The sequence below is a fragment of the Zingiber officinale genome, chromosome 10B (genome assembly GCF_018446385.1).
Source record: "Zingiber officinale cultivar Zhangliang chromosome 10B, Zo_v1.1, whole genome shotgun sequence".
NCBI classification, from domain to species: domain Eukaryota; kingdom Viridiplantae; phylum Streptophyta; class Magnoliopsida; order Zingiberales; family Zingiberaceae; genus Zingiber; species Zingiber officinale.
The window spans coordinates 1,917,765-1,929,623 of NC_056005.1; the positions used below are offsets into that span (position 1 = coordinate 1,917,765).

Genomic DNA, 11,859 nt, shown 5'->3' on the forward strand with positions numbered 1-11,859 from the left:
GTCTACTCTCTTTGTACGGGTATTTAACGAATTAATAATTTATGGACTCTGCCCTGCGAGTGTTCGCTGACTTTATGTCCACAAATAGAAATAATCAAATTATTTAGATATTTTTTTAATCTACGTTTAATACTTTAGTATTAGGTACTCATGCCCTTAAAAATTTAGATTAATTTCAAATTTGTACGATTATATTTTAATACTTTTTTAAGTTTATGTTTTTTTTTTCTGTTTTTTAATTTTAGGTATGATTGATAATTGTTAGTTATTTAAAATTAAATCTACTCGACTATAAGTTAAATAAAATCGATTCAACAAAGCAACTTAGAGTTGCGTAAAGGAACTTTTTCTAAAATAAATACGTCTTTTCATAACTTTTTAAATAAAATATGTCCAATCTGGACGACCATCTATCTTATTTCGACTCGACGAACCAGAACCACGAACACGTACGTATATCTATATGTATATTTATATCTATCTCATGATGGTAAAACATGATGAATACGTTCATTCCATCACATATAATTATTAATCTTTAAAATAGCGACTAGTACATAAGAGATATATTTATCTCAATTTTATCAAAATTTAAATTTAAGACCTACAACACCTCATATACTAACAATTAAACCATCCCAAAGGGACTATATCTATATCTATCTCGATAGATAAATATATATGCGGATATAGAAAGAGACCTACTTGATACGGGGTCAATTATTAGGGTAAAAGTCAAAGTCAAGATGATCAATGCTCAGATGTTAAAAGGTCAAACGGAAGACAATGACAATGACCAGTCGGACAGTTAGGGTCCGACCGAGGGGAGACATCCGAGCAGATCTACAATCCAGCTCGGGATGATACATAAGTTAACCGACACTTAATACGGAGTAACAGGACGCTGAGGAAGACTGAATAACTTGTCCAAATGAGGAGGACAATTACTAAACAATCATCGCACGGAAGAGCAACTGAGGTGGACAAAGCGAAAGAGTTCGACCGAACGACTACTCTGCTCGGCCAAGCAGCGAGACCTGACCATGGACGGAACAGAGTCCCCACCGAGCGGCTACCTTGCTCTACCAAGCAACCGGATCACTGTTGCATCTCTCAAATCCTTTTGGGAGATAATGCCGCTGACGCAAGACATGATCGATAGACGAATTGTACGGTAGAAGCTTCTACTATCTCGTAAGGGATATCCATACCCTATTATGATATGTTGTCAGAGGTACTTTCTTGACATGTCCTTTCATAAGACATATCGGAGAGCATGCTCATACCTCAAGAAACTCGCACGTAGCTCACCAAGACTCTATATAAAGGGAGAAACATTACTGGTAGAGGTACGCAAAAATCTTGAATTCTACTATTGTTAATATTGCTCCATTTCCTTTATATTATCGATGACTAACTTGAATGTCTAAAGACCAACGCTAAAAATCCCTTCGCTAAAATTCCCTTCCTTGTTCAGCAATAACATTACTTATTTTATAAAATGAAACGAGATCCACATCCAGTCAGTCCTCAGACCATCTCCAACCACAAACTCTATTTTGGTGCACTTTAAACACCAATTTGGTGTCATTTGAGCACCAAAATTTTTTCCAACTCCAACCATGAGACACCATTTCCTACCCTAAAAGGAATATTCTTTAGAATATTATATTTTTCCATCTTATAATTTATTATTCAACATACATATTAATTTGTTAAATATTTTTATTACAATAATAATTACTATTAATTTTTATGATATTATGTTTTTAGTTACAAGAAAATTAAAATTAGTATTTTTATAATTTTGTTAGAAATAATTTAATAAGCATACTAATATTTAATATTTAAAGATAATACACAATCATAAATAATTTAGATAATTTTTTCAAAATATTTTCACCAGACAACTAACACTTCATTAAAAATACATTATTATGAACCTTAATTATCAGAATTACCAAATTGTTCCTACAAATGCTCAATTAATGTATTTCTAAGGGCAAAGTGAGCATTTTTATTTTTGATTCCTTCATGTATAGCCAAAAACTCTTGAAATCGAGTATTGTCATCTATTGCTATATCAACATCTGCAGCCGACGATACTTCACCATGCTCAACAATTGAGGTATTCATATCGCGCTCATCTTCAATGATCATATTATGCATAATAATGCATGAAGTCATTATATCATGTAAAATATTTTTTGCAAAAAACGTGAAGGTCCTGCAACAATTGCAAAGCGTGATTGGAGTACTCCAAATGCTTGCTCAACATCTTTTTTACATGCCTATTATGATTTATAAAATTAAATTAAATCATATTAATTTATAATATTTAAAAATATTTTAAATATAACTTGCCTATTATGATATATTATATTAAAAAAATCTCTACTTGCACCAATTTAGTACAATTTTTGGAGTCACTATTGGAGAGGATATGATACCTTTTTATACTAAAATGATATAAAAAGACACCGATTGGAGATGCTCTCAGCCTCCACCTTCCCACTCTCGGGGATATATATATATATATATATATATATATATATATATATATATAATCACACCAAAATAGAAATGAATCGACGTGAAGGATTTTTCTAAAATAAATACGTCTTTTTATAAATTTGAAAATAAAATATGCCCTCTGAGCGAACGTCGATTTTATTCCTCGGACCACAAACACAGCCAGTGCGACTACAACGAAGTAGCCACACAACACGCGACACAAACCATGGCGTACGTTGACCATTACGACTAAGATAAAGGACACGCGTCCAGAAACACTGACTCCAGATGGATTCCATTGAGTCGTCTACTCGACTCCGTACTTCTTCTTCAAGAAGCCTACGAACTCGTAGACCTTCAGCGGGTCGTAGAGCGTCTGGGAAACACTCTCCCTCTCCATGCACCGCTTGCCCCACGCCACCAACTTCGGCGCCTCCGCCTCGACGCTGAAACCACCGCAAGTCTCGTAGGTGTAGAACCAGGCGAAGAAGGGGACCAGCGCAATGTCGACGTAGCCGAAAGCGTCGCCGCCGAAGTACTTCCTGTCGCCCAGCTCAGCCTCTAGGACCTTCAGGATCTCGATGAACTCTTTCTTGGCCTCCTGAAGGGCCTCTCCCTTCAGCTTCCACAGTCTGGTTCCGCACTCGTAGATCTATGGAGCAAGAGAGCAGAAGGCACACGACTTGTCAGCATTTAATTCACAGCGAAACAAAGACTGGAAGTTCATATCTAAGTTACTAATCCAACTCTTTTCCAATAGCCAACAGTTCAGCAACTATACAAATTTCTGAAAAAAAAATCTTTCTTTTTTCCTTATTCTCGTCAAGAAAACAAGATCTTCTTTAACTAATTTCTCCATGAAACAGAGAGGGATGTATATTGCCTCTCCAGATGTCTGGCGTAAACTATAGGTAATATCTGGTAAGTAGCATACCATTCAGCGAATGCTAAAAAGAACATTTCGGGTATGCTTTCGCTCTCTTCATTAAAGAGAGTAAGATTGATTGCGATAGAAGGGAAAGGTAAGAATATGTACCTCAATCACTAATGAAAACAGTAAGAAATACCCACCAATCTCTAATGTTAACCAAAAACACTAAAAATCAAATGTATAATCAATTCCCCAAAGAGAAAGAACTTTCCCACCGCCCCGTTTCTTCCACGCCAGTTGTTCTCAAACTCCACAACAGGTAAAAAAAAAAAAAAAACTAACAAACACCGCCGGCTTAGAAGCTTAGAGCCTCCAAAGCAGCCACCTCCTCTGCCATCGAGTCTAACGCACGGCGACCCAGCCGAATTAGCAAGGTAAAACTAGGGTTATTCTATACAATCAATAATCAAACAGGTGGCGGGCATATCAATACCTTTTTGTCAACGAAGTCGCCCCAGAAGCGCGCCTGGGCGCGGGCGTAGGGGTCCGCCGGCAGAATCGGTGCGCCATCGGACCACACCTCGTCGATGTACTGCACGATGACGAGGGACTCGCACACCGGCTTGCCGTCGTGGATGAGGACGGGGATCTTCTTGTGTACGGGGTTGGCTTGCAGCAGCATCGGGCTCTTGTTGCTCAAGTCCTCCTCCTTGTACTCGTACGCCACCCCCTTCTCCGCCAGCGCGATCCGGCAACGCTGCCCGAAAGGACTCACCCACACATCCAGTAACACCACCGCCTCCGCCATTGTCGCTTCTTGTGGATGTGGCTCATGTGGAGGCGATTTGTGAGGTCTTAATAGAACACTGATGTGGAAGAATTCGATGGGCACACCGCCTCGTGTGAGGTTATCACTGACGCAACGACGCCGTCTGAGGCATTCGATGCAGGGAAACAAGTCACGGCTTGCGTCACGAGTGCCGACCGAGGAGCTTCCATGAGCCGTCGATGGGAAGATCAACGGTAAGGTGGAAGGAGCTAGAACAACTGAGACGTTTCGCTTCCTTCATGCATATTCATCCTTTTACATTTCCAGCAATTAATTTTACCAATTGTTGGGCTTTGGCTTTGGCTTTGGCCCAGTTAAGTGCTGGCATTAATTGGTGATGTAACAACTGAATTACTGCACAACAAATCGATTGCCAGTTAGAATAGTTTTTTTTTTAAAAAAATAGGATTATTATTAAAGATGCCTAAATAATATCATATTTTATAAGTTATTTGTATCTTTTATAATTTATTTTATATTTAATTTTAAAAATAATACCTAATTAATTTTTATTAATAATACCTAATTAATTTTTAACTAGCTTAATTAATTCTTTAGTTAGATAAATTATTTTTTGGCGGGCTAAATTTACTAGAAAAATTAATGAAAGCAAATGAAGAAAATTAATTTACTATAAATGTTGCAAAGTCCCGAGCTAATCAGACAGACCCTTGAGAACCTAGTTTATTATTCTCTTGGATGTTTATGGGGCCCTACTCCCCCTTATCTCCTGATCGACTAATGTCAATCGAATGGGATCTCAAGGGCCAGCTCCCCAACTCCCTCAGATACCTACTGGGCCCTATTCCCTCTCATCTCCCGAATGACGATCAAACGAGCTCTCATGGAGCAACTCTCAAACTCTTCGAACGCTTATAGGGCTCTGCTCCCCTCTTCTCTCAATCAGCTAATGTCGATCAAACGAGCTCTTTTTGGATTGGCTAGTATCGAATAGACGAGCTCTCAAGGCCCATCTCTCCAATTTGTCGATTGTCTGCGGGGCCCAACCTCCCTCTCGGACACTATCATAGCTCATTCACCCCTTATAAAGGACTGGACATTATGTTTGTGGTTCATCCCCTGACCAGCAACCCAATAGGCCTTCTGGCTCACGAGCCTGTTTCATTATTAATACAACATGTGAGTTTGTCAAAAAAACAGAAGATTATATCTTCGTATAGATATGCAATGCCCCTACACCTACGATGAGATTGTGGGATATAGTAGAAACATGATGATTAGACAAATTATCAAGCGGTGATATGATGCCTCATTACATGTGGAGATTTTAGGAGATATTGTAAAAGGGGTCATTCACCGGTGGCTTAGATACCCAAGTCCATTACCTACCTCTCATTTGCCATTTTTTTTTTCTGAGATTCTGACTTAATCGTGGAAGTAGTTGCACTAAGGACCCTCCCCTAGTTTGCTTATTAATGGTTTTTTTCTCTCCTCCTTTTATCGATGTTTGCAGGCATCCCTCGTTGTTCCCTGTGTTCCCCTATCAAGTCTTCTTTCTGTTAAACTTCTAGCTAGCTCACCGATAATTCCCATCTCACTAACTATGAAACTTGGTTAATTAAGTGATCCAATGATCTTAACTTGGCTAGATTATATGAGTTTCTTCAACTTATTGAACTATTTGATATTCATAAACACCATAAAACTCCTGTTTATTATACCATACCATCCATTTATTTGTTGGAATTCTTCAAATTCTATATGATAGACTTAGTTAACCTTAATAATTAGCTTTGAGATGATTAGCCTGATCTTATAGAATTTTTCAATCGATCATCAGGATAAATGGAAAAGTGCTCGCGGCGGGCAACTAAGAAGCCCAATATCTTTTGGTTATGCACCTCAGTTGGAGGAAAAATTCTTACTAGTTATATAGACTCATGCCTATACATTAGTAGAATTATACCATAGTATAAGATTTTGAGTATCCCACTAGACCCTTTGTTGCTATATTCTGTCAACCATTGTCTCGAATTCATGGTTGAGAGAGTCGTCAGCGATCATAATATATATTATGATTGGCCACGAGACCATTCGTGGTAGCAAGTTCGCGTGCAGTCGGTAGCTAGATAGCTACGTATATACCCTATCTGCCCATGAGAGCATTTGTGGTAGCGAGTTCGCCCACAGATAGTTACTGTTTACTTATCCTGTCTGTCCATGAGATCATTCGTGGTAGTGAGTTCGCCTACAGCAATGATTATCATTTACCCTGACTACCCATGGGATCATCCGTGATAGAGTGTTCTCCTGCAGTCAGTATTTGTTATATAGTTGATTTATTGTCGGACATGTATTTGTTCGTGCAGATTTGAATGTACTATAGGTACTCCCGAATGGTTAGTTACACTTGACTGAGCAGGTTAGTGTTATTGATTATACTTTGGTTAGTTGGTGATTATTTGGGGACATTTACGTTGATTAGTAAGTATTTTACCTAAGACTGTATCCTTTAATCTCATGTCGGTATACTATTTATGCATTATCTTCTTCTATCCACTGAGTGGTTGTACTCACTACCCTTTGTCTTTCCTCTGACTTTCAGGTTACAGATAGAGAAGGTGTTGTGTCGCTCAGAGGTCCTGGCTGCTAGTCCCACTCGAGTTCAGATTTTTGTTCGAGTTATTTTAGTTATTTTTTGTTGCTTGTATTTACAGTTTTCTTTCTGTATTAAATGCTTGAGTATTGTTCTTAGCTTGATAGTTAGTATAATCACTTGTTCATGCATACATACACGCATTGTCATTTGTGACTTGATATTATTATTATATCGTATTGGCATTTGTGTTGGCTTGAATTTATTCGATATCATATCTCCTATATTGTCACCAGAGGATACCGTTCGATTTAGCTGACAAGTATACACTCGGGGCGTGACAACAAGGACTTCTTTACCAAGTGTCTGGTAAATCATTTAATCAACTTGGACTTTTCTCCTTGTGTCAAGTATCGGGTCAATTTTTTGACCTACTTGGTCTTCCAATCACTAAGTGTCCGCCCAACCATTGATCTACATAGATTTTCACATATCTGATTTCACTCATCAGGACTTCCTCACTGCCTAGCTTTATTCACTAGAGCTTTCACCTGATTTCACTTACTAGGATTTTTCTTCTGTTTAGCTTCGCTCACTAAAGCTTTCATTTGGCTTCACTCACCAAAATTTTTTTTCTGTCTAGCTTCACTCACTAGGGCTTTCCACCTAACTTCACTTACCAGGATTTTTCTTCTGCCTAGCTTCACTTACTAGAGTTTTTTGCTTGACTTCACTCACTAATATTTTCCTTCTACCTAGCTTCACTCACTAGGACTAACTTCACTCACAAAGATTTTTCTTCAGCTTGACTTCACTCACCAGGACTATCCACATTAAGTGTCCGATCAACATTGACCTACTTGGATTTTCTTCTTCTGCCAATCTTTCCGTTGGTCTTTCCCTTGCCTAACCTCCGGTTAGGACTTTCCAGTCAAGTATTTAGACAACTTTGACTTAACTTTTCTTCACATCAAATTGGTCAAACCTAAACCAATCTTCCTAAACAGACAATTGCATCTGCAATATCCAGATATTGTCAAACATCAAGACTTAAACTTGAGTCAACTCAAGCTTAGCCAAACTGGTCAACCTTGACATAGGAAAATTGCACAACACGTAATAAGTTAGCCTCTCGATTTGCTCTTTATGTCTTTTTGGATTATAGTGTTAGTCAAAAATGATATCATTGCTTTGATCCCATTAGTAAAAAATTATATGTGTCTCGTCATGTTGTATTTCTTTAATATATTTCATTCTTTTCTATTCTAGCTAGTTCACATAATATAACACAGTCAAATTTACTTTGCATTGATCCTTTTAATACCGACACTGAGGAAGTTTCACTCACAGCTCCTACTGATAACTCAACTAAATATGGTACTTTGATTCCCAAGATATCCATTTAGCATGCTCCTCCTTCTTCCACTATCTAATTATCTTCTGAGATTGCGGATGATCCTTCTCTACATCATCATCAATCTACTCGTGTTTATAAGTTTACTAAACTATTAGATTTTGCTTACTCTTATTATTCTCATTCTTTTACTTTATTTATTATCTTTCTGAGCCTGTATCCTATAAAGAAGTTGTTTATAACCCGCTTTGGTAGAATAATATGGCTGAGGAACTAACTACTTTACATTAGACTCATACATGAGATTTGATACCATTGCCATCAGAAAATATACTATTAGTTCTCGTTGGGTATATAAGATTAAAACTAAATCCAATGGATCTATCAAACGATACAAAGCTCATCTTATTGCTAAAGGTTATTCTCAAGAGTATGACATGGAGTATAAGGAAACATTTATTCATGTTACAAAAATGATGACTACTTGTAGTTTGATTGTTGTTGATTCTATTTGTTGATGGAGAATATCTCAGATGGATGTCAAGAATGTATTTCTAAATAATGATATTTATGAAAAAGTTTATATGACATCTCCTCCTAGTATCTCACACAAACCTGGTGAAATTTGTAGGCTTCGTAAAACGCTTTATGGTCTTAAATAAGCACCTCATGCTTGGTTTGAGAAATTCTCTACCGTGATTACTTTGCTTGGTTTTTATCCTAGTAATCATGATTCAATATTGTTTGTCAGATGCATTAGTGCAAGTCATGATTCTGATGAAATTACTTCCTTGAAGTCTGAGTTAGATCGTTGTTTTGTTATGAAAAATTTAGGTACACTATACTACTTTTTGGGCATTGAGGTAGCATAATTCTCAAAATGTTATCTTTTATCCCAGTTAAAATATATATTTGATTTATTTTAGTATGCTCGTCTTACTGATAATAGAGTCGTTGATACATCTATTGAGACTAATGCTCGATATTCTCAATCTGATAACTCACTTTTGTCGGATCCTTGTTCGTACAGAACTATTGTTGGATGCTTGATATATCTCACCGTGACTCGTCCAGATATGGCGTATGTTATTCATGTGGTTAGTCAATTTATCGTTGCACCAACTACAATTCATTGGGTTGCTATTTTTCGTATTCTCAAGTATCTTTAGGGTACTGAATTTCAAAGCCTTTTATTTCCTTTTATTTTATTTTTGGAGCTGCGTACATACTTTGATGCTGATTGGGCTGGTGATCATACGGATCACAAATCTACCACTGACTTCTGTGTTTTTCTTGGTGAGTCCCTCATTTTTTTGAAGAGTAAGAAATAAGATGTTATTTTCTAGATCTTTCACAAAAGTTGAGTATCATGTCATAGTCTTAATTACTTGTGAGATAGTTTGGTTACGTTGGTTGCTTGCGGATATGAGTATTTTCTTCATCAACCTACTTCGTTATATTATGATAATCAGAGTGCTATTAAAATTACGTGCAATTCAGTTTTTCATGAGCAGACGAAACATATTGAAATGGATTATCATATTGCTCATCATAATCTTCAGATTGACACTATCATATTACCTTTTGTTCTTTAAATCTATAGATTGCTGATATATTTACCAAGGCACATTTCGCTTCGTGCTTTCTTTTATTGTCTAATAAATTCTCAATACTTCTAACATCTTGAGTTTGAGAGGGAAAATTAGATTATATATACTTTGTTGTTTATGGTTTTTAGGGTAATTTGGTCTTTTTCTCTTTTCTATTTAGGGTTTAGGGTTTCTTAACTTAGCTATATAAAGAATTATATTATGTATTTCTAAGATTGATTTTTGGAGTTAATAACATGGCTAGCTTTTTCCTCTTCTTAATTTCTACACTTCAACTACGTCCGACACTCGACTCCTGATTATCCCTAACTCCAAACTATGCTCGACGCTGAAATCCTGACTACTTAAAGCAAACAAGCGTTATGCTATTTATGAAGGATAATGAATAACTCAACCGTCAATGTGCGAAAGGCGGAAAACATAGCTATTAACTCCAACATAAATCGGTCATAATGGACATTCATTTCGGAAAACGTGATCACAATATCAAGAAAGGAGGTAGTGTAACGCCCCGCCCCTTCCTGCTTAAGCTGACGGGGGTTACTTATATTTTCTTCTTAAAACAGCGGAAGTCTTATTTATAGTATATATATATATATATTTTCTTTAAACTTTTCTTTTTTTACTTTTCAAATCATCATTACTAACTACCTATCATATGATTCACATAACATACTTAACTTAAATTAAAACCATAATACTAAAGAGCATGATGAAGTGTCATAGAGTCATAAAAGAACAATATGAACATAATTCTTATTAACTAGAAGCAGGTCTTTCTCTTTAGCCAAGTCACTACTACACACGTCCTTCTTGCCCCCTCCTGCTGCTCCCTTAGTACATCCAATCCTTGCCCTTATCTGTGGTACAAGAAAAATAAGTTGTGAGCACTCAAGGCTCAGTAAGATCCTTTCCTACTCACAAAGACCGTATAACATAAATAAAACTCCAAGGCATAAAGCATAAAGACAACTCATCATATCATGTATAGAAAACATCATATCATAACATAATCGTAAGGTATCATGACATATCATAATAAAGTCATAAAGTGCATTCTAGCATAACATAATCATGATCATAACATATCCTAACATAATCATAAAGTTCATCCTAACATAACATAACATAATCATAAGCATTATGACATATCATGATAAAATCATAAGGTGCATTCTAACATAACATAATCATGATCATAACCTATCATAACATAATCATAAAGTTCATCCTAACATAACATGTCATAATCATAAGCATCATGGTACATCGTAACATAATCATTCAAACATTTTTTTTAAGTTAAAATTTCTTCTGAAGTTAGAAATGTGTATTTATCTTTTTTCTCAAAAAATTGTCTTACCTAAGTTTTATTTAGAAAACTTTTAAAAAAAAATTCTTAGAAATCATTTTGAAAATACTGCACTTGGATTTTAAAAATAATTTTTTTTACTTGATTTTTTTTTACTTGATACTTATTACCCCATTTTTTTTGCTGTGATCAAAGGGGGAGAAAGATAGGTACAAGTTTAGGGGGAATTTTTAATGTTTTTTACTTAAAATTATTTTTAGCTTGTGTTGCAAATTCTATTGCAATCCTTATGCTTGAACTGTTAGTTTAGTAATTTCTATAAATTACTGTTTGTCTATTTTGTTTCCCCAACTTGAACTTGGGTTGATGCACATCAAAAAGGGGAAGATTGTTGGACCCCGTGGGTGTTTTGATGTGATCAACCAAGTTAGGTTAGGTCCTGCTTGTTATTTGATCCATGTGTCAAAGTGTACAGGAACTTAGGAGCGTTGGAAGTCGAGCGGAAGACGCAGCTAGCGAGAAGGACGGCACGGAAAGGGAGCCGACGGGCTCAGTGCGTCCGAAGGACGAAAGAGCTGTGGAAGAGTACACCGGTAGACGAGAAGAACGTGCGCGACGTTCGAGGGATGAGAAGCCGGGTCGGAAGCCTGCTCGAGGAGAAGATCGAAAATTGGGTTCTGGTGAGCCCTATTTCGGTTAGCCGAAATCACCCAAGCGATCGGAGCTTCGGAAGAAAAGGAAAAAAGAGAAGTTGGAAGCTATTTGTACCATGCAAGTTGAAAGCGCCCTCAACATCATTGAGGGTGCCCTCA

General features: G+C 36.7%; 1 protein-coding gene across 1 annotated transcript; it reads right to left on the reverse strand.

The window, feature by feature from the left end:
• Positions 1 to 2,654: 2,654 nt before the first annotated feature.
• On the reverse strand, positions 2,655 to 4,236 carry LOC122030234 (probable glutathione S-transferase parC). Its single transcript, XM_042589408.1, has 2 exons — positions 3,879 to 4,236; positions 2,655 to 3,166 (listed from the first exon to the last, which is right to left on the reverse strand). The coding sequence occupies exons 1-2, from the start codon at positions 4,191 to 4,193 to the stop codon at positions 2,822 to 2,824; spliced, it is 660 nt and encodes a 219-aa protein (XP_042445342.1). The 5' UTR covers positions 4,194 to 4,236; the 3' UTR covers positions 2,655 to 2,821.
• Between the last annotated feature and the right edge of the window lie 7,623 nt (positions 4,237 to 11,859).

Excerpts from the sequence above, each read along its gene's own strand:
- LOC122030234 (XM_042589408.1), bottom strand. The coding sequence starts at position 4,193 with ATGGCGGAGGCGGTGGTGTTACTGGATGTGTGGGTGAGTCCTTTCGGG. Across the intron at positions 3,167-3,878 it reads GCGACTTCGTTGACAAAAAG|ATCTACGAGTGCGGAACCAG; the intron begins GTATTGATATGC and ends CTTGCTCCATAG.